Genomic DNA, 23,476 nt, shown 5'->3' on the forward strand with positions numbered 1-23,476 from the left:
CTAACAAGCAAAGTAGAGACAGACTCATAGATAAAGAGCAGGCAGACTGTTCTGGTGTGTGTGTGAGGGGGTGGTGGGGGCAGGAAGAGGGTGTTGGAGGGGTGGAGGGATGGAGCAAGAAAGAAAAGAGAAAGAACTTAGGGACACTGACAACAGTATGGTGCTTGCAGGGAGGGAGGGTAGGGATTTGTAAAAGGGGATAGTGATGGAAAATAATAAAATAAAGAAACAATAAAAAAATAGAAAACTGGAAAAAAAAGAAATTGGTTCATATCCTGTAGATTACTTTTTTCACCTAGTAACATATAATAAACATTCTTTCATGTCAGTACCTTGAGGTTTTTTGGGGGCCAAAGGTTTCTCAAACTTTTCAGTTAATTCCCATTTCAGTGGTTTTCTATGTGCAGGATTTCTTCAAAATTTCCGCCTGTTGGTGGCACCCCTTCTTGATTTCATATATATATATATATATATATATATATATATATATATATATTCTTGAATTCATGTTGAGCTACATGAATCATCTTTAAATGGAAGTCAGTTTTAATTTTTCATTAGTTTGAGTTGTCTGCATATGTTATTAGTTGGGAATATTAAGAAATGCCATATCTCCACCACATGTGATGAAAATTTTTATTACAGTACAAAATTTTTTTTTGAGTTTTTCTTCTCAGTGTCACTTAGTATTATTAAATCCTTTCTGTTTAAACAAGTAATCTAATTTGATCAGGCCATAAAACCTTAAAAAAAACTGATTTTAAAGAAAATCTGGCATAAAGCAATGAAAATAAATAGCTATTTCACAATGTAATAATAATCATTGGGGGATTTTTAGTGGACTGACTAAGGTTATTTTGAATTATTTTGAATACGGTACAAAATATAATAAGAAAGATCATGGACTTGGAATCAAGAGAAGTTTAGAATCCTGGCTCTAGAGCTTAGAACAACAACAACAAAAAATGAAGTTTCCAGCAATCCAGTGACTCATTTTAAAATTAAAGCTTTCTCTCTACATCATAATGTTGTTTTGAGAATCCCATGTGACTGGCTTTGTAATAGAGTTACTAACACACAATAAAAGTTCATTCTTATTGCATTTTGCTTTTATCATCTGTGAAAACCTGTAATGAGAAGGATATTGCTAATTTTAGAGAAAATGGAAGGGATCAATGTAACATTCACTTTCTGAAATGATTTGTGTTTCTAATGAAGCGAGGTCATGTAATAACTTTGGTGAGTGTGAACCACCCTCCTCAGCTTCCACCACATATGAAAATTCAGACTCTATCCAAAACCACCATTAAACCATAAAACGAGAGAGGCAAATGAAGGGGAAATGTAAGTCCAGCATGAACACTTAAAATGATTTTCTTTTCTTTTTCAGTGTACTTAAATGAAGCAGGCTTCAACTTTGTGAGAAAATGCATTCAAGCTGTGGAAACAAGAGGTCAGTACACCTGACAAGTGTATCGCTGCTGTCCTGTGGTCCATTCTTATATACAAATGCTCGGAAAATGAGATGTATTTAGCCAGTGACATGAGATTAATTTAAAAAATTCTGTGATTATATAAATACATAAATAGTTTTACTTTGAGCTTTAGTTAATCAAAAATCATCCTATAGCCCTAACCGGTTTGGCTCAGTGGATAGAGCATCGGCCTGTGGACTCAAGGGTCCCAGGTTCGATTCCGGTCAAGGGCATGTACCTTGGTTGCGGGCACATCCCCAGTGGGAAGTGTGCAGGAGGCAGCTGATCGGTGTTTCTCTCTCATCGATGTTTCTGACTCTCTATCCCTCTCCTTTCCTCTCTGTAAAAAAGTCAATAAAATATATTTTTTTTTAAAAATCATCCTATAAACATACTTAGTAACATCTTCCAAAATAGCCTGTTTACTTCTTATTAATGGACTTATTATTGTAAGTACCCCTTTAGTTTTTTTTCTGCTTTAGGGAGGTCAGTGACATTCCTAAGTAGCTTGTGTTCAGCCCCTCCTTCCCTATATGATTTCCTTCAGTGATTTCAGCACCTTCCTCACTCTAGTCGTGACCTCTCTCCTGAAGCCCACTCTAGTGGTCTGTGAGGCAATTGCACTTCCAGGAAAACCAGTCTAAAGCAAAATTCGTATTGGGCTGTGGAGTTCTTTCAACTTAGATTCAAATTTTGGTCCTGCCACTTAGAAGTTTTGAGACGTTGAGTAGGTTTCTTGTATTCTTTGAATCTGTTTCCTCACCATTACAGTGAAGATAAAAATGCCACAAAACTGTTCAACATGCAGAACTCCGTGACCGAAGAAATAGATGAGCGATGCTATTTCATATTCATATTCAAGTCTTAGGGAATAGGCAGGTGTACTTCGCTACTTTGATTGATCTTCAAAGACTTTCAAATCACTGTTCAGTGTCTGCTCTGAGAAATATATGTCTGGTGGGTGTTTCCAGGGGGGAGGTTTGATAAAGTGAGACCACAAAATTGGATAAGCAGCTTTCGGATTCTGTGTAGGCATATGTCTGAGTCTTTAACATTCTGTACTTGGAAAGCTGTCTCAAGCCGTTTTCTTGTGATTTTTTCCTTCCCATTAGGCATCACAATTTTAGGCCTCTACCGAATAGGAGGGGTGAACTCCAAAGTTCAGAAACTCATGAACACCACATTTTGTAAGTTTTGGATGAAGCGGTTACTTAATTTTTGTATTCTTACAGATAATCCAAACCATAGGTGTGGGGTTTTTTTTGTTATTGTTTTATTTTTTTGAGATATGGCCTATTGCTTAGCCTTGAGTATTTTCAAGTAATATTTTGTATTCAGTTTTCAATGTTCAGTTATAATAGATGAACAATCAGAATTGGAGAGGGAGGCTTTTTATGATGTTGGACTTTCTCTGTCGTGTCCTTTGATTAGCTAGAGTTGCAGTGAGATTTATGGCTGCTGGATTCAGATTGCCTGGCTTGGAATCCAGCTCAGCCACTGGAAAGCTTTGTGGTTGTGGGGAATTTGCTTAACCTTTCTGTGCCTCAGCCTCCTCATTTATAAACTGGAGATAATAAAAGTGCCTGCTTCATTAAGAATTGTGAGGCCTGGAAATTTTAATTCACATGAAGTACTTAGAGGCGTGCCCAATACATGGTGGATGCTCTGTGATGTTAGCCATTAGCAACAATTTGACTTGGGAGACTATTATTCCACAAGAAATAGTTGAGGGTTAGTGCCCCTTTGTTAGATCTACTTACTTTTTTGTCCCTGTTTTCTTAATGGTGCAAGTGGTATTTTTAATTGTTAAATATTTTACTTTTATTCTCTTTAGCTCCCAAATCCCCTCCTGATATGGACATTGATATTGAACTATGGGATAATAAGACAATAACAAGTGGACTGAAAAACTACCTCAGGTGAGCAGGGTTAACGGCAGGCACTCTGCGGTGACCTCTGCCTGGATCGGGCTGTCACCTGGGGATGCCACGCCCCGTGTGCTGGCTCCACCCCATGAGGTGGTAATGTTTTTAATGATTAGTTATCCTTGATTTCTCAAATAATAAACTTAAAAGGCTAAAGAATCTTATGAATACTAAGTAATTTCTGTTTCATGGTAAATTTTTTTTTAAATATATTTTTATTGATTTCAGAGAGGAAGGGAGAGGGAGAGATAGAAACATCAATGATGAGAGAGAATCATTGATCAGCTGCCTCCTGCATGCTTCTACTAGGGACCGAGCCCACAACCCAGGCATGCGCCCTTGACCGGAATCAAACCCGGGACCTTTCAGTCTGCAGGCCAACGTTCTATCCACTGAACCAAACTGGCCAGGGCTGTTTCATAGTAAATTTGAATGTAGGGCTCACATGTATTTCTTACAAATAAGCTGAAATTGAAAGTTATTTTTCTTAAACTATTATCCCCATATCTGAGAGGAGTTTTACTCACAAAGTGAAAAATGGTCCCTGGGCCTCCCGTTTTAACATCATAATTGTAGCAAGAAGTGCTAAGCGGCATTGGGTCTCTGAGGTCTGCGTTGTAGCACTGCCTGGAGCCTCCCTACTTGGACTTAATCCTGCAGCCTGACCACCAGTTCCCAGGAAGCACCGCGAGTCCAGGGAAATAAAGAGATGCTGCCATTGTAAAGTATGCTTCGTTCTCTGTTGCAGGTGCCTTGCAGAACCACTAATGACCTACAAGTTGCACAAAGATTTTATTCTTGCTGTTAGTAAGTATGCTTCCATTGATATTGTTCTATGCTGTATTATTTAGAGGTATAACTTTAAACCAACTAGTTAAGACTTCTCTACATATTAAGAAATTGTCAATGTGTTACTTAATAGCTTACAATACGGTTTATTAACAAATAAGAAATTGCAGGATGAACTAAAATATTTTGTCATTTAATAAGACCTCATTGGAGTGACATTCTGGTGTGATCAGCAAAAGCTGTGAGAAATTATTCTCATTACATTTTACTTGGATCGATGGAGGCCAGTTTTTTACAAGAGCAACTTTATGGTTAAATAGATAAGACCACAAATATGTACAGTCAGTTATGCCACTACCATACACATACTCACATACTGTGTTCCCAGATCTGGAGAGAAGAATCAGATATTTTTGGCAGGCAAAAGGCACTTCCCTCGATCTCCTTCCCCCACATTATATTTATAGTATTGGTGATTACTTATCTATGTCATTTCTTTAGATCGGTGACTGTTAAAATGTGATGTGAGTAGATAGGTTTAATTCAAAACCTGAGGGGAGGTGGGGGAAGGTATCTGTGAGAAGTTAGAAGTATGCACTTTTTTTTATATTTTTGATTGATTTCAGAGAGGAAGGGAGAGAGAGAGAGAGATGGAAACATCAATAATGAGAGGGAATCATTGATTGGCTGCCTCCTGCCAGCCCTTACTAGGGATTGAGCCGGCAGCCCAGGCATGTGCCCTTGACTGGAATTGAACCTGGGACTCTTCAGTCCGCAGGCTGATGCTCCATCCACTGAGCCAAACCAGTTAGGGCAGAAATATGTACTTTTACGACATTGGGATCAGAGTGCCAAAGCGCCATCTGACAGCATCACAACGCGTTGTAACAATTAGGAGTTGGAATTTCATTGTTAAGATGTTGAGGTGTGACTGAAACCAATGTATTTTTCACAACCCAAGAAAGAAATCAGTTGCCTTATTTTATTACCACATATTGTAATGTCACAGGAAACGTTGTCTGCTGATAACAGTGTCAGATAAAGTTGAGTGGCCTGGGTTTTTAATCCAGCATACATGGCTGACCACATGATCCTGTGAATAGATATGTACAACTATGCTACTGAGCTTCCTCCAGAAAGCTCTTCTCGCAACATTCTCTTCATGAAAATCTACCTTTGTGAAATGAACAAGACCTTAATCATTTCATTGATTAAGAAGTCAGGATCCAGACTGGGCAAAAAGATGTTGTGTAAGGACACTGGTAAATTCATGGCAATACCAGGGTTACATTAAGTGTAGACTCTTAATCTAGAACTCTTTTTTGTAAAATAATGTATTTTATAACAAATGGCAGTTGAGCCACTTAGCTGAAATGACTCAATGAGCGGCTGATTTTGATACAAACATCTGGTTGTGAGACTTTTTCTACACTTATTCTCTGGCAAATAATGATTATATTATTCACTACCATGATCATTGATATATGTTCTTATCTATAAGAATTCATCTTTTGTCTGGATCAAGGGTAATCCTATTTCTAGATGTTAAGTTAATAAAATTAGATATTCTTTGGTTTCAAGCCACAGAAATCCACTCAGTAAGAAGGGGAGGCTATTTAGAGAGAAAGCAGTATCTCCCAGAACTCCTTGGCCGAGGAGGGGTCAGGCCTCCCAGGGGTCTGCAACCAGGAACCGCAGAGCTGGGGACTGAGGTGTCTCTCCCTGCTCTATTTGGAAGGTCTCTCATTTCTGTTCTTTCAGTCCGACTTTCTTGGGTTGGAGCAGATTAGGTCCCAGCAGCCCTGGTTATACATGGTCTGCCTTTCCACATATCCAGCAGACAGATCAGTTTGGGTGACTTCATTTCAACTCCTGGGAGAGAGAGAGAGCTCTGTTTGGCCAGCCTTTCCTCACTCCAGATAGGTGTGCCTAGAAGAAATGGTGGTCCCATAATATCAGCCCTATTGGTTAGGCAGAGAAAGAGGTTGGTAGGGTGGGCAGTCACCCCAGGATTTGTTTATTGCAGTAAAAGAATGTTAATAGATCCCTTATTCTAAAGGACTAGAAGGTTCTCTATCAGATAAGTCGGCATCTTGGCTTTGGCTTGGCAGACGAGACTTGCTGTAGATGATTTCTCACTCTTCAGATTTACTGTTGGCAGCATGGGCTTAAAATTGACTAGGCCTCAGTTTGCACTATGATTCTGACCCCTCAGAAAAAGAACTCCTGGTTGTTTCTGAATTCGTAAAATTTGGAAAGGAATGCCTGCTTCCTCTAGTCCAGTGATGGCGAACCGATGACACACATGTCAGAGGTGACACGCGAACTCACTTTTTTGGTTGATTTTTCTTTGTTAAATGGCATTTAAATATATGTCCTTGTGTAGCAAAACCAAAGCAGGCCATGAATTCCGGTTGTCTGTATGTATATAGTTTGTGGCTAAGAGCAGAGTTTTTCAAAATGCTGACACGCCGAGCTCAAAAGGTTCGCCACCACTGCTCTAGTCTGATGGAGTCACTGGAAGTTTCAGTATGATAAAGCATTAGTCGCAGTGCCTGACCCATTAGGCAGTCTGTAACCCTGGCTGTGGTCACTCACATCACTGTCCTTGTGTAGCAAAACCAATGAGTTCCGGTTGTCTGTATGTATATAGTTTGTGGCTAAGAGCACCGGCCGGTATTAGATAGACCTGGGTTTGCTAACTTCTTTCTCACTAAGTTCATGGCCATGGACAAGTTACTGAGCCTCTCTCAGCCTTAGGGAAAGATATGTGATAATAACTACTTGAAACAGTGCTTTTAAGGCATGAAGGGGTGGGTGTGGTTGTGATGATTATTAGTGTTTCTGTACACATTTTAATGCAATTAAAATTTGAGATTTGCAACCTTTTTTATGTTACAGAATCTGATGACCAAAACTACCGGGTGGAGGCTGTACATGCACTGGTACACAAATTACCAGAGAAAAACCGAGAGATGCTGGACATCTTAATAAAGCACCTGGTCAAGTAATTCTCTGACTTCTATTGTTCACTTTACTTGCTCAGCTGTTAAAGTTAAGCTTGTCCGTGTCATCTTAAGTGTGTGATGGTGCTGGGACATCGCTATTGTCATGAGAGTCTGTAGAATGTGCTTTAAAAATGAATGACTAATTTTGAGATATATCTATATGTACATGTGTATGCACCTGGGTATGTATACAATATAAAAATAATTCTATCCTTTGCAACGATTAAGCTAATGATGAAAAACTTACATGTCAACTTAAAAATATATATGGAAGTATATAGTTTTCCCCCAATTCTTTTAGATACATTGTAATCCCTAAGTTTGAAAACTAGTTCTCCATATTACCAGGGTCAACAGGTTCTACCAGGTCAAACTTCCACTCTAATATTAGCTCCTTTCTTTGGACTCATAGTATCTCTTGGTCTTTGAAGATTTTTCTGACTCTGCTGTTAGTCATTGATGTATTTAAAAATCTTGATAGATATCACAGTAGTCGGGTTTCTCCAGAGAAACAGAATGAATAGGATGTTTGTGTTTATGTATACACATATATACTAGTACATACTAGAGGCCCTATGCGCGAAATTAGTGCAAGAGTAGGCCTTCCTTCCCCCGGCTGCTGGAACCAGCTTCCCTCTGGCACCCAGGACCTAGGCTTCCCTCACAGCTCCGGATTCGTCCAGGAGGTCATCCGGAAGGACATCCAGTCTAATTAGCATATTACGCTTTTATTATTATAGATACCTATATACATGTGTGTATGTGTATGTATATGAGAGAGATGGATTGGTTGCAAGGAATTGGCTTACATGATTGGGAGGCTGGTAAGCCTGACACCTGCAGGGCAGGCCTTCAGGCTGTAGACCCAGGAAGGGTTGATTTTGCAGCTGGAATCTAAGGCAGCCCAGAGACCAAATGCCTCTTTCTCAGGGGACCTACTCTTTTTCTCTTAAGACCTTCAACTGAAAAATGGAACTCCCATTTGACCCTATTATCCCACTCCTAGGAATATATCCCAAGAAAACAGAAACACCAATCAGAAAGGATATATGCACCCATATGTTCATAGCAGCACAATTCACCATAGCTAAGATCTGGAAACAGCCTAAGTGCCCATCAGTAGATGAATGGATTAGAAAACTGTGGTACATCTACACGATGGAATACTATGCTGCTGTAAAAAAGAAGGAACTCTTACCATTTGCAACGGCATGGATGGAGCTGGAGAGCATTATGCTAAGTGAAATAAGCCAGTCAATGAAGGAAAAATACCACATGATCTCACTCATTCATGGACAATAGAGACCATTATAAACTTTTGAACAATAATAGATACAGAGGCAGAGCTGCCTCAAACAGATTGCCAAACTGCAGCGGGAAGGCTGGGGAGGGTTGGGGGGCAGGAGGGAGGGGGGTAAGAGATCAACCGAAGGACTTGTATGCATGCATATGAGCATAACCAATGGACATAAGACACTGGGGGATAGGGGAGGCCAGGGGATTGTCAAGGGCGGGGGAAAAAAAAAGGACACATATGTAATACCCTTTGTAATACTTTAAGCAATAAAAAAATTTAAAAAAAAAAAAAGACCTTCAACTGATTGGATGAAGCCCACCCAAGTTATGGAGGGTAATCTGCTTTACTCAGAGTCTACTGATTTAAATGTTAATCTTATGTAAAAAGATAAATACCTTCATAGAAACAGCTGGAATTATGTTTGACCAAATATGTGGGCACTGTGGTGTTGCAAATTTGGCCATAATTTGTGGTGTTGCAAATTTGGCCATAGTTCTCTCTTCTCTCTCTCTCTCTCTCTCTCTCTCTCTCTCTCTCTCTCTCTCTCTCTCTCTCTCTTTCCAGAAGTTTATTTGCCATGCTGCTGGAAACAAAAGTCCAAATTCACATTTTAAACTTATTTCAGAATCCCCTTACCATTTTTCATTTTTTCTAATTTATTTTTATTTAATTTATTTAATTTGTTTTGTTTCTATCACCATTTAGCCCCCATATACCCTCTTTCACCTCCCCCCTTCCCCGTCCCCCTCAGTCACCACACTGTTATCTCTGTCCATGAATTATTTCTCTTTCTTTTTTGCTCAATCTCTTCACATATACACCCAACACCCGGCCACCACCACCAGAGCTGTCTGACTACTCTGTACCTATGAGTCTGTCTCTATTTTGCTTGTTAGTTCATTTTGTTCATTAGATTCCATATGAGTGAAATAATATGCTACTTGTCTTTCTCTGACTGGCTTATTTCACTTAGCATAATGTTCTGCTGGTCCATCCACACTGTCGCAAAGACTGTTAAAAAGACATTTTCCATCTTAATGAATACCATGATTCATAATCAAATAATTAATCCCTTCCTTGTTTGCTAGAAGTAATAACCCAATTTATGCTAATTTTAGCCATGCACATTTGAAATAGTGTTACATAACATATTAATAACTTTCAATGTGCAGGCTTTGAGATAATATTAAATTCCCCTAGGAATCCACTTGGAATGGCATAATTTCAAGTTCATTGTTAACTGTTGTCTATTGCAATACCTTTATTGCTAATGAATAAGGACTCATCCTTGGTCTGAATTAGTCTTAAATTATGTTTTTGAATTGTGTATAACCTCTTTATGAAATTTAACCACACTGTATTTATTGGTCATTCTCTTGTTGTATTCAAGCTATTTTTCTAGTAAAGTCTTTTTTATTGTGTTTTTTAAATTGACATGAATGTCATTGCTTAATTACCCAAAGTATTAGACGAACACAGGCTTCACCCTTAATTTGAATGTGTGTTGTTTTGATAACAAGGAATAGCAGGGCAGGGTATCTGGCCATAGAAAAGTGCTTAAAATTTCCTTATTCATCCTTTACCACCATTCCTGGCTCTTTTCTTTTTTTTCTTTCTCTGTTTTTTTTGTTTATTGACTTTTTGAAACTACTTTTATAAAGTCTCTATTTTTAAAAAATATTTTATTCAATTAGAAAACAACAGTTCACACATTTTCACCACACCTGACCCCACATCCTCTATATCTGTGAGCTTTTTGTGTGGGTTTTTTTGTTGTTGTTCTTTAACATTCCACATATGAGGGAGATCATAAGGTGTTTGTCTTTCTCTGTTTGACTTATTTCGTTTTCAGCATCATGCTCTTGGGATCCCTCCATATTTTCATAAATGGCAAAATTTCATTCTTTTTTATGTCTGGGTAAAATTCCATTGTTGATACATACCATAATTTCTTTATTTGTTCATCCATCAGTGGACACTTCGGTTGTCTTCATGCCTTGGCTACTATAAATAGTGCACAGTGAACATGGGAGTGCATGCATCTTTTCTAGTTAGTGTTTTTTTGTATAGTAGAATGTGTTTTTTAATGACTTAAGTAAATTGTAAACAACTGATAACACTCTTGGTCCCTGGCAACCTTATGACATGGGTAAACTATAAACAGCTAACAACACTCTTGGTCCCTAGCAACCTTATGTGGCTTAAGAAAAAAAAAAAAATTAAGACCTGTGACTTGGATTAGTCACTGGCCTAAAGGAACAACAACTTAATGACTCATTCCAAATCTCCATTAATTAGCTCTGAGATGTTATATAAATCACTAGATGCTCAGTGCACGAAGTTCGTGCACGGGTAGGATCCCTAGCAGCTGCTGGCTGCTGGCTGGGACCTCCCTTCCCCCAGCTGCCTGCTGCTGGCCCAGGCCTCCCTTCCCTCAGTTGGCCGGCCAGCCCTGCCCCCTGGTCGAACTCCCAGTCAAGGGGACAATTTGCATATTATGCTTTTATTATAGAGGATTACTTCTTTTCTGATGATCCTTTTTTTTTTTTCTTAAAACAAGGCCATCTGTGGTTCTTCTTTGATTCTAACTTTAAATATTCAGAAGTGCAATTGGATGTCTAACTTTAAATATTCTAACTTTAAATATTCAGAAGTGCAATAGGAGTTGAGGGAGTAAGGTGCAGAAATGGATAAAATTCGAGTGAGAAGGGTCTGTGTTAACTCAGGAGCCCAGCAGACGGAAAATTCAGTGAAGAGTAAATTGGTCTTCAAAATATTCTGTCTCTTCTGACATAGTCATCAACTCTCCTTTTCAAAATAGAGCACATTTTTAGGATTTCTAAATGTATTTTCAGTGAGATTAATATTAATCATTGTCCAGTTTACTTACATTACCAAGAACTTTTATATTTTAGCAGTAGTTCCTAAAGCCAATTTAATTACAGGAAGGATATTATTTTGAGATCTTATTTCACTTAATTTAATTGATTATTTCATTCATAAGTGTTGCTATACTTACTAGATGAGGAAACTGAAGCCTAAAGATATTAAATAACTAGGCTGACTACACCCCACTTCCAAGTTGGATGGATCCATACTTTGATTCCAGATAGACTCACTGTCTTTGCAGACTACTTTCTTAGAACATTCTCTAATATATATTACACAATCAGTATTTAACATTGGGTTATACAAGAAGGAAACTTGGAATGAAACTCTTCTGAGTCTAACCAAGAGTCTTCTTAGATAGTTCTCTCTTGGGCACAGGGGACATTTCATTCAGTGGGACATGTCCTGTCCTGTACTAGGAATTGCGTGGATAACCCAACATCCTGGATTCCCCATAACAGTTTACTTTTGGTTTTAGGATGTAGTTAGTGATGCATATGCCGATATAAATATAATATTGTGTGTTACGCTCCTTCCTAGAACTTTCCATTCTAAAAACCTGGCTGGAAGTAGCAGAGAAAAGGTAGTGGTTAACCTAGGAGAGTGGTCAAATGAATGAGGTTTCTTTTCCTCTTAAGAATATATCCAGTTTCCAAATTAGTTAATTAGTCAGAGTCATCCTTGATAGCTACCAAGATTACTTTACTCAGGTCAATAATTACAGGCTTTTTGTTTCATTTCCAGCAATGATTTCCTCTTCCTATTTTCTCTTCCCGTTTCCTCTTCTTACTGTTTGCCAGCACAGTGGCCAGCACTACAGAAACACTCAGGGAAGCCTTACAGTGGTTCTCAACCTTCCTAATGCCGCGACCCTTTAATACAGTTCCTCATATTGTGGAGACCCCCAACCATAAAATTATTTTCATTGCTACTTCATAACTGTAATTTTGCTACTGTTATGAATTGTAATGTAAATATCTAATATGCTATATGTGTTTTCTGATGGTCGCGACCCACAGGTTGAGAACCGCTGCCTTAGAAAGATGGTTGGAAGGAAAGAAGGAAGGATGGAAACATGCATTGGCCAGTTGTCTTATGTGGGGAGCTCAAGGAAGCCTTTGACTTGTATTCAGGAGACCCAAATTCAAAGAGCATCTCTATTCCTAATTTGCTGTGACCTCAAATACATCATTTTTACTTTAGGAGCTTTGTGTTTTTTTTACCTGTACAATAGGAAAACCTGACTTCCTGGGAGGGTTAAATGCAATGGCAGTAGATTTTCAATAACACTAGTATGTTTGGTGAATCCAAATAAAATTACAGCCAGCCTCCTCTAAACCATCTGTTCTAAAAGAAGTATAGCCCTGTAGAAAATACCAAAGGGTCAATAATCTATCTCTTTAGGGTGATTGCACTCACGAAATCAAAATTTTTCCTCTTCAATATATTATCTTTTGTAATTATGTTTTACTTTGGCTATGTTAACTTTTTATGTCATTTTTGGCTATACTCATTAATGCCAATTGCAAGTGACTGAACCTGATTATTTGGAAAAATTAGCCTGTAATGGAATGTTTTACATTTTATTTATGTCACGAATTTGGTAGTTGAGAACATTTTATAATTACTAAACGTTTAACTTAAGATATTTTTGTTGCTCTTGTTTGCAGAGTGTCACTACATAGCCAACAAAATCTCATGACTGTCTCAAACCTCGGTGTCATATTTGGCCCCACTCTCATGAGAGCACAGGAGGAAACTGTGGCTGCCATGATGAATATTAAGTTTCAGAATATTGTGGTTGAAATTCTGATAGAGCACTATGAAAAGGTAGGCTGAATTTTCAGGTGGAAGTATCAAATTTTGTATGTTGCATTCGTATCATCTCGATTTTTCATTCGCATCATCTGTGAGCTTCACATTGTGAAGTCAGATTCGTATAATGTCAGTCTTGTAAATTTTGTATAAATTAGTTCTTCGTGAGGACTCTGATATTCCTTTATCTTGTTCAGTTTTTAAATCCTCCTCAAAACCTTCTGGCCTGATGGTCTCCTTTCCTTCTCCATCATTTACCTTTAAAGATTTTCTTCCACAGCACTTATATAATCAGGTTTTTGCACATATTCAGATAATACTTTAGAATAACTTTGTGGTTAAGTCTATTTTAACCTTTTAATCTCTCTGGAATTAGACTCTTAATTATACAGCAGAGGTGATAATTCTAAATAAAACCAAAGAAAAAAAACTGGAACAGAGTCTTGAAGTCTTCTCTATCCAGTCCCCCGGGAGGGTGACTTTATAAGAATGGGATCTTCGAATAACTATGGAAATTGGAAATTGGGGAAGCCAAATTGATTGCGTTATTAACAGATTCAACCATTGAAGGTCTAAACATTTTGTGATGCCTTTGTGTCAGATCTAGTCCTTGTGAGAGAATGACTGTGCCTCTCTCCTGCCCCCGGGTCCCTCCCCAGTACCTACCTAAGGCTGGAGGCTTCCTCACAGCCAAGGAGCACGTGCTGCCTCCTGTAGCTGTGCTCAGACCTGGCACATTTCTTGACCATCAGAACCAGCAGCATGTCGGCCCCTTCTCTTAAGAAGTGGGTCCATTCTGCTGGGGAAATGGTACAACCCAAAGGCTCTGTTTAGCATGAAGGGGGAAAGACAGTTATCACACGAAAAGAATCCATGTGTCTCAACATTGACATTTGTCCCTATTTGAAAGGTTTCTTACAATTATTGGGAAATCTGAACTTCACTGTTGGGGAAGCATAAAAAAGGAAAACCCAGAGAAGAAACATTACTCAGTGTAAATGGGAAAGAAAGTTTATAATTATTCTGGGATTCACTTTATTTATTTTATGGTCTCAAGCATCTCTTGCATACAACTGATGAAGTAGCATAGAATTCTAAGATTAAGTAGCATATAAGTCTCAAAGCTTCTTTTATGATGAAAACGGCAGTTTCACCCTTTTGTTAACTGTGGCCCATTGTTCTTCCGGGTAGATTTTTCACACCGCCCCAGACCCAAGCATCCCTCTTCCTCAGCCTCAGTCTCGGTCTGGATCCCGAAGGACACGAGCAATCTGCCTCTCCACAGGCTCCCGGAAGCCCAGAGGGAGGTACACTCCGTGCTTGGCAGAACCTGACAGTAAGTGGGCCGGCCTTGGGGAGAGGCTTTCTCCATTCTTTAATCCAGCCTTTCTGCCGCTAATTAGGTAGAAATAGAAGTGGTTCTCACTGATGCTATCACTCCAAAACCTCCCCACCTCCAATATTTGTATGTTCTCTGTCAGTAGAGTTGCAAGGTACTTTGGACAAGCAAATTTATTACCGCTACAAAGGAAATAATTAGTTTGCTCAATGCTCCCCCACCACCACCACCTTTTCCTGCAACTGTGATTAAGTACATGAGGTGCTACTTTGTGGAAGCTTTTGTTCTATTGTCAGAGTGTAGAGAAGAAAGCCAGAGAAAGACTGGCTGAAGCCTTTTCTTTCTTCCTCTCACATTATGTTCTTAAAGCATCATCTCTTGGGTATCAAAGTATCTCAAAGAGAGAAAGAAAATAAGAGAAATTATACCACACATTATCACTAACTTACTGCTCTGAGCCAGGCCCCAGGAAGAGGTGGAGGCAGCTTGAGCCCATAAGATGTGTTAAACTGGCCATTTTCATTTTATTTCTTATCCCTAAACCCCCCAATTTTTCCACAATCAATATTTAATAGAAACCACTACTTTTTAATTTAGACATATTTGAACACTTCATTACAGTTTCTCTGATTTTTTTTTCGTATACCTTACTTTTAGGAACATTAAAAAATACACCCAATTAAACAGCCAGTTTCTTACATTGCTATATTCTTAACAGGAAATGGGAAAAGTCCTCTCTTTTAAATTGAGAGCAGCTTGTAATTTGCAGCTGACATTTAACGGTGCCTTTGAATGGAGGAGGACTCGGATGCATTGTAGTTCAGAACCACCTAAGATCAGAAAAGTAAAAAAAAAAAAGGCAGAAATATGTCTTTAATATCCCTTTCATTGATTGTTTTGTAATATCATCATGGAATCATTTTTCTTACTTGTGAGTCCTGTTTCGGAATTTTGTCTGAATTCAGGTCAGCCCGCTCATGCCATAAGGAGTAACATCATTTCACAGGGGCAGGGAACATATAACATCCCCCTTGAATAGTATTGAAAAATGCATTCACCAAGTTCAAAAGCATCTCTTAAAGGCTGTCTCCAGTACTGAGGACAGTTCTCCATGCCAGGTGAAGGCCCATCACTTTGGTGGGATCAGGTGGCCACAAGCCCTGTGTGAGTTGGAGAATGGAAGGGTTTTGGTGGTGCTACTCTCAACAGACAGCCTCTGTCCTTTTCTCTCTCCCGCTCCTGCTCAGGCGACTCCTATAGCAGCAGCCCAGCCAGCACACCCATGGGGAGCATTGAGTCCCTCTCCTCTCACTCCTCTGAACAAAACAGCACGACAAAGTCCACCTCCTGCCAGCCCAGGGAGAAGTCCGGAGGGATTCCCTGGATTGCATCCCCGTCACCGTCCAATGGACAGAAAAGTCTTGGTCTCTGGACAACTAGTCCTGAATCCAGTTCTAGAGAAGATGCAACCAAAACGGATGCAGAGTCAGATTGCCAGAGCGTGGCCTCCGTCACCAGCCCAGGGGACGTTTCCCCACACAGAGACCTGGCCAAGAAAGGGTCTCATGGGACTTCAGGACAGAAAAGAGCCTCAGCTACCTTCCTCAGGTCCCTCGCTGCCGCTGAAGGTGAGCCAGAGTGGAGCTTACGCAAGATGTCATTATCTCCGTGCCACTTGCCGGATTGTTCCGCGTGATTAATCAAGGGAGAAGTTAATGGGGCAGAAACGAATGATGCTTATCTAGTTTGTTCCTGAGCTGGGATTTTTCAGACTCCTCTGCGCTGAGACTTTTCCCCTGGCTCTCTCTATCTCCGTGAGGTGATGTCTTTGTAATTGCTGTCGATTCTGATCTCCCTGGGTGATGGGCAGCCGTGCTGAGGAACATTCTGTACCGTCTCATTTGGGCTCAAAGAAGAATGCTTCCTTTTGTTAGGCGCATGGGCTGTGTTATTGCTATTATTTTGTCTAATAACACCTTGCCTGTTTTTCTTTTGGGTTTTCTTTTCTAGGAAACAAGAGCTATAGCGGTTCCACTCAAAGCTTAACTTCCATAGGTTCCAAAGAGACGCCTAAAGCCCCACCAAACCCAGACCTGCCTCCAAAAATGTGCAGGAGGTTAAGGCTAGACACGGCCTCCAGCAACGGCTACCAACGACCGGGCTCCATGTAAGTGAGAGTGAGTTTGCTGGGTCTGCCAGGGGGTGCATGGTGCTGAGGTGTCCAGCGGAGCCCTTGGCACTTCCACCACTGAATGTCTCATCTGGAGAGTGGATGTAGCCAACGTCTGTAGGACCCTGCTCTCTTCTAAATGTGATGTGGAAGCTACAGTAGCCTTAGGATATATCTAAACTACTCATGGGCAGGTACATCAAGTACTTTCCTTAGATGCAGGACTAAGGCTTAATTTAAGGACATGAAAATCTATATCATAAAAGCCTAAGTGACCATTATGGCGGAACGACCAGAAAGACCGGTCGCTATGATGCGCATTGACCACCAGGGGGCAGACGCTCAATGCAGGAGCTGCCCCATGGTGGTCCGTGCGCTCCCACAAGGGGAGTGCCGCTCAGCCAGAAGCTGGGCTCATGGCAGTGGAGGTGGCAGGAGCCTCTTCTGCCGCCTCCGTGGCAGCACTAAGGAAAGAGCAGTGAGCCAAATGGTAAGGAGCAGTGAGCAGGTGGGCGGTAAGGAGCGAGGGTCCCAGACTGCGAGAGGGCACAGTCCTGGCTGAAGGACCCACCCTTCCTCCCCCCCAGTCCCCCCAGTGCATGAATATCGTGCACCGGGCCTCTAGTAGATGTATAATAGAGTAGCTATGGGCTCCAAAGCTAGAAACCTTCCTATAAAAGCTGAACATCTACTTGTCAGCTGAGGAGACTGTGGTGCCAGGCCCAGATGACAGTCCCTCCTCCCTCCGCCCAACCTTTCTGTTAGAAATAAACCGCTTTCTGGCTGTGAAGGTTGGCTTTCTCTCCTCCTGGTCATATGTCTCCTGTCTGAGAACTCACTGATTTAAACAAGCTCTTAGACAACAAGGAACTTTGATAGGCAAAAGAAGTCAGTCCTTCTAATCAAAAGAAACGACCCAGAAGTGTAGAGACTGAGAAGGTAGGGCACATAGATGTGAGCAGAAAGGGGGTCAAAGAGGAGAAAATGGGAACCTGCATAAACAACTAAACAAAATCCAAAGAGGCTTTTGCTGAGCCTTTCCAAGTGCTGTATTGGGTATCACTAGGCCCCCTGACACATGTTACCATCCACTGTATCCAGTGGGTTGTATAAACCTCATTTTAGAGATGATGGGAATTGATACTCAGAAAATTTAAGGATTTCACAATATTGCATATCGAGTTACTTCAATTAAAAATACTAATAAAATTTTAAAAAGAGAATTTAAGGAACCAATCCACATACCCTCAGCTAGTAAGTGTAGAGCTGGGATCCTAACCCAGGGTTCCTCGCTTGAATCTGTGCTCTACATACTATACTATGCCCATGTTCAATATTGTGGGATTTCTGACATTTAAATTTTCCCTCAAAAGTCCAGTAAGACATTTTACTGAGATTGTTTCCATACAAAGTGTCTTAAATTCATTTGTTCCTCCCTTTCTCTGACACAAACCTTTTGGTTTCCGAGTGTGTTTAACACATATTATCTCTCTGGGTCAGAAATTTAACTGTCATGATATAGATAAGTATATTGGTAAGTCTATCTGCTCCCCAGTGTGTGTGGTTCTAGCCACTAAGGAAATTAAATTTTAAGCCAATATGTCAAGGGAGATAGGAAAACATAAACTCCATCCTTTATGAGGGAAAGAGAAGAGCTTCTGTTTTGTTATTTTACTGATAGTAAAAGATGAGATTAATGAGAGAGCGTATGTTCTGTGTCAGGTTCTGAGAGAATTTTTCAAAGAAATAAAATAGATTTAAAAAATCTAGAATACCAAGGACTTTGATATCTCTTCTGGTATAGGTAGAAACATTTCTAATTACTGAAGGTGGCTTAGTTTTCATTTTTTTCACTCTCGACCTAATTTTATCACCTTTTTACAGACCATGCCCCACCTCCCCCAAGATTTGAAACAAGATTTGATTCCATAAATTTATTTATTGGCCATATTTTCAGAGTTATCTCTTCCTATTTTATGGGAACTGTAGTTTTGTCTTAGCCATCAGAATGAACAATTCTTTTGTCATGTAGATTTGATTTTTCTCTTGTGGCTTTATAGCAGTCTATACTATTGTTGCCTGGAGCAAAGTAGGGAGAAAATGTTCCTTTTTACTGCTCCCACTTTTCTGAGGTAGAAAAAATGAGGACAGCAAGATCCCCAGAAAGGGTAGCTTTAGATTTATTACAATTTGATACTCCATGAGCTGGAGATCAGAGCTGAAACTTTCTCCCACATTAAACCTTAAAACAATGAAAAGTCAGGTCAAATTTTGGGGACAGTTCTTAAGTAATCACTTTTGTTTTGATTAACTGATAACTCTGAATTTCATTTTGAACCGAATGATTTTCTAGTTGATTTAATGAAACTTGCATTGTCAAATTATTTTTCAGTGTGGCAGCGAAAGCCCAACTGTTTGAAAATGTTGGTTCAGTTAAGCCAGTTTCTTCTGGGCGGTAAGTCTTCAAAACAAAGTAAAATAAATAAATAAAATAGTGGTGAGGTTGTTGCCTTGTGTGGACATGGTGGGTCATCTTTGACAGCTCTGCCCCCAGTTCTGCAGATGGTCAAGTTCACATTCACTGTCTCTTCATGCGGAAGAGGTCATGTCTGAGAACAGCACTTAGTGTCTCAGACTGTGAAGGTGATGCTTCATCTGCTAAAATCTTCATAAAGGAAGAGTTCTAAAAAAACAGGTCTTCCAGAAGACACAAGTTGCTTTAACCCTTTGCACACCAGAGACTCCTTTGGTAACAGTTAGTGGAAATTTTTCAAAAATACATACCTGACTTTGAAATTATAGAACTTTTTCTAGAAGCTGTTTTATTGTTGTTGTTGCTATTGTTTCCAAAGCCTAGAAAGGCCCTCACATATTATTGCTTTAAAGTCCCCAGAGTTGGTATCTTTCAAGGATGTTGGTCAGTGCATTGTGTTCATATGGCAGATTGCAGACTATTTGCATGGATCTTACCTCTGCTTAGCATCTTTAACTTCTTCCTTCTTTATCAAGGCATGGTGAAGACTAGGCAACATGCCCATCAGAGCCAATGTCATTTATCTGTGAAACTGTCATCATTTTTAGGCCTTAGTGGGAGGGATTTAACCTTGTACTTGTCTGTGCAGCTACATGGTTGAATTGCTCCACTAGATGGAGCCCTTTTATTAGGAAGCTCTAAACAGATAACTCAAGTCCTGTAATCAGAGATGATCCCACAGAGCTTTAAAACAGCAAGCTATGGAAGTAAATCATAATGCTGTCGTATCATAAAGATATCCTCAAATGTTCAACAATCAGTCTGTGCATTTTTAATATGCTTTTACATTCTAAATACTGCTATAAATCAACTTCTGATGACGGTCAGCAATCACGGTCTTTGTCAACAGCACTGTGGACCATGTTGTAACTTTTCACCAAGAGTCAGGGACCGAGGAACACAGTGGACTTCACATTCAGTTCTTGGTCCCACCACTCCCTATGTGTATAATCTTGGAGTTACAGAAGAAATCTATTGTTTCTATAAAATGAAAGTCACAATTCTGTTTTTGCCTAGTTGTTGTAAATTTCAAATACAAAGCAATCTATTTGGCAGGTTCTCCACAGATGATCTTTACAATAACAACTTATTGTTATGATAACCTTTATTGAAACTACTGAAGCTATTCAAGCATCTAATTAACATATTGATAATACTTAAACATTAACTCTTTAACAGTTACCTGGTACTTTTTGGTACCGTTCAATACAGCTGAACAACAAAAAGTTGAAAGCATTTCCCTTAGTAAGCTCCTACAGTGCTTATTTCCTGGTCCTTCTAGGGAACTCAGGGTAACCCTAGAATTGGACCTTGAAGAATGCTAGAACCAGTAGTAAGTAGTAGGAAGACTAGTTATGTTTGTGGAAGAGACCCATAAGGAGATTCTAGTGCAGTGGTTCTCAACCTTCCTAATGCCACCACCCTTTAATACAGTTTCTCATGTTGTGGTGACCCCCAATTTCATTGTTACAAATTGAACATAATTAAAGCATAGAGATTAATCACAAAAACAATATGTAATTATATATGTGTTTTCTGATGGTCTTAGGCGACCCCTGTGAAAGGGTCATTCGACCCCCAAAGGGGTCGCAACCCACAGGTTGAGAACCGCTGTTCTAATGCATGATCCTGAGCAACAGAAAAGTAACATCTCTGGGAGCCCCCACAGGCGCGTTGGGAATCATTGAGCAAAGGGGTGATCTAATCAGTGATACACCCAACAGATCATTCCAAGTGGATTTTCTAGGAGTTGTGAAGAGGAAAGTATAGTCAACCATGTAGGATGGAATTGGTGAGATTTAAAGGTCTTACATAGAGCAGTAACAAAAGCATGAAAAGCAATAAGAACTTTATGGATAGGATCAGGATTTGGCAACTGCTTTGATACTGGGAATGAAGATTCCAAGTCTTTGAGACTGAGTGTCAGAAACAATGGAAGTTTAGTTTCTGGTCTCAGCCTGTGATTACATGGAAGAGAGGAAAGTTCTGGCCATAATGTTTGAGGAGCCTGAGGAACATTGAGAAGCTGGTAGACGGTGTGGAGTTTGCCATTTGAGAGACTTCTCAGTTTCTCTGTGTAGATGAAGGTGGGGCTTGCTGAGTGTACAGGAAAAATGCCTGAGCATTGATTGGTCTTTGGGGAATGGTTTCGTTTAAAGGTCTAGCAAAGAGCAATGTGAAGGAATGATCAGAAGGAGCAGGTATCATCAACATGGTAGAAGCTGCAAAAAGTCAAGGAGACCATTGGAAGAGGACACTGGTTTTCACCCCTCAGACATATCTTACTTCTTGGGATTTTAAAAAAATATTATCTGTGTGCATGTCCACTTCTTTCAGCAGTGAAATTCTCAGCAACCAGAAAGTGTGAGGGAGTGCATGTGTGTGTGTGTGTGTTTATCATTGTTAAGTGACTCGCCAGAAAACACCGTATCAGTTTCTTTTTGGTGACTTTTTTATTTTGCTTATAGTTAAGTAAGCATTGACCCTATCAAACGTTTGTAAATCTGCCCATCAGCATTAGGCAGCATTTGGCATTGGACTGGGACTTGTGTTCAGATCACCTTCCACAGGAAGAGGGAAGAAATGGCTTTCAGGACAGCAGATGTTATTATCTTACTCTGCCATGCACGAAGAAGCAGGGATTTCAGAATCCTTTGCAAAGGATGAAGAGAGACTTGGTAGCTGACAGTGTTATTTCGCATCCTCTTCAGTGCACCGAGGCAGTAACAGAGGCAGCATTAGCACTTGGAGAGGAAACTTCACTGCCACAGAAGTCTGCATTAAATCATCAGAGCTCTCTGCTGAGTTAACACCTGCAGTTACGGAGCTCAGCAGAGAAAATTACACCTGTCTAGACACACGCACAGATAATTGAGAAGTCATGACAAGTATTTTTTGTACTGTGTATTTTTGACACATTTAACAATATCCATTTATTTTGTGATATAATTATTCTGCTTGCCTCCTCCCGCCACGTAATCTTATCAGATGGCTGAAGCATTAATAAAAATAGTTTAGTTGCCTTTTCAAGTGCTCTTTCAAAAATTATAACATTGTAAGTATTGTCATACCTTAATCATTTCTATAACTCTGGACGTTGTGTCCTTATGCATCTTTTAATTTATTTTAAGGACTCAAAGCAATAAGACTTTGTGTTCATTGGAGGAAATTGCTACTGTTAGGAAATTTGAATTCTTATAAAATACTTACATATTTTTAAAGAAATGGCTCTACAACCCTTAATTATACCATATATCGGATCAAATGATTATATTTGACTAGAAGATTAATAGGAAAAAAACTAATATTTTTTTCCTACTTGAGATGACCTTCTTCTGATTCTTAGAAGTCTTAAGGACTTGGCACCATCCTCTACCCCCACCTCCCACCCATGTCAACCAACACACCCATGTGCGTGCCGACACGCATGCGTGCACACACGCACACACAGCTCTTCTTTAGGGCAGTGCCCTGTCTTCTCTGGGTGCCTGCATTCCTCAGTTCTCCCTTAATGAAGCCACGTTTCATTGGGATGTGGGCTGGTGGTCATTGCCCCGCCCGGCTGCTGCGGGCTCCCCTAGCCAACTTTCTAAAGTACAGCCTGAGCCTCACCTCCTATGAAGCCGACGCTGGGGGCAGGGCCGGAGTTTTCCTCCATAAGCTTTCCAGTCTTCAGATATCCATTTGGGAACCCTGGTCTCAATGACCTACCCTCCCCTGGAAGTGTAGAGGTTAGAGTCCCAGCCGTGGGCAAACTACGGCCCGCGGGCCAGATCCGGCCCGTTTGAAATGAATAAAACTAAAAAAAAAAAGACCGTACCCTTTTATGTAATGATGTTTACTTTGAATTCATATTAGTTCACACAAACACTCCATCCATGCTTTTGTTCCGGCCCTCCGGTCCAGTTTAAGAACCCATTGTGGCCCTCGAGTCAAAAAGTTTGCCCACCCCTGGGATAGACTCAGGGTCAGGCTCCAAACGGGGAAAAGAAATCATGTAACGCTGGTGCTTTAAGAGATCTGCGTGACAAGTCCTGCTGATGCTTGTCTGCTGATAAAGTGCTGGAGCCAAAGGAAAGAGAGACAAGGGCCCCTTGACTTTTAAAAAGGACTCGTCTGGTAGAAAAAGAGCCCAGAGCATTCCTCGCCCCCCCTCACCCTCTTCTTTTTTTTCCTACTCATTTCTTCAAGAAATATTTAATGAGTTTTACTACCAGGCTTCAGGCATGGCTCATG

At 40.1% G+C, this 23,476-nt stretch overlaps 1 protein-coding gene across 7 annotated transcripts in view; it reads left to right on the forward strand.

Moving 5' to 3' along the window:
* The window catches only part of ARHGAP42 (Rho GTPase activating protein 42), a 248,584-nt gene that overhangs the window by 219,156 nt on the left and 5,952 nt on the right, over positions 1–23,476 (forward strand). For 3 of the 7 annotated variants that reach the window (XM_023758838.1, XM_006094660.3, XM_023758841.1), the window contains 10 exons: positions 1,391–1,453; positions 2,588–2,662; positions 3,310–3,394; positions 4,149–4,207; positions 7,091–7,196; positions 13,054–13,213; positions 14,390–14,534; positions 15,785–16,165; positions 16,548–16,704; positions 19,100–19,162. In XM_023758838.1, coding sequence (XP_023614606.1) covers positions 1,391–1,453; positions 2,588–2,662; positions 3,310–3,394; positions 4,149–4,207; positions 7,091–7,196; positions 13,054–13,213; positions 14,390–14,534; positions 15,785–16,165; positions 16,548–16,704; positions 19,100–19,162 — 1,294 coding nt within the window. Of the gene's footprint in view, positions 1–1,390; positions 1,454–2,587; positions 2,663–3,309; positions 3,395–4,148; positions 4,208–7,090; positions 7,197–13,053; positions 13,214–14,389; positions 14,535–15,784; positions 16,166–16,547; positions 16,715–19,099; positions 19,163–23,476 lie in introns of all 7 variants that reach the window. The other 4 variants (XM_023758836.1, XM_023758839.1, XM_023758837.1 and 1 more) reach the window with 3 other exon arrangements.

This window comes from Myotis lucifugus, unplaced genomic scaffold (assembly GCF_000147115.1).
Source record: "Myotis lucifugus unplaced genomic scaffold, Myoluc2.0 scaffold_139, whole genome shotgun sequence".
NCBI classification, from domain to species: Eukaryota; Metazoa; Chordata; class Mammalia; order Chiroptera; family Vespertilionidae; genus Myotis; species Myotis lucifugus.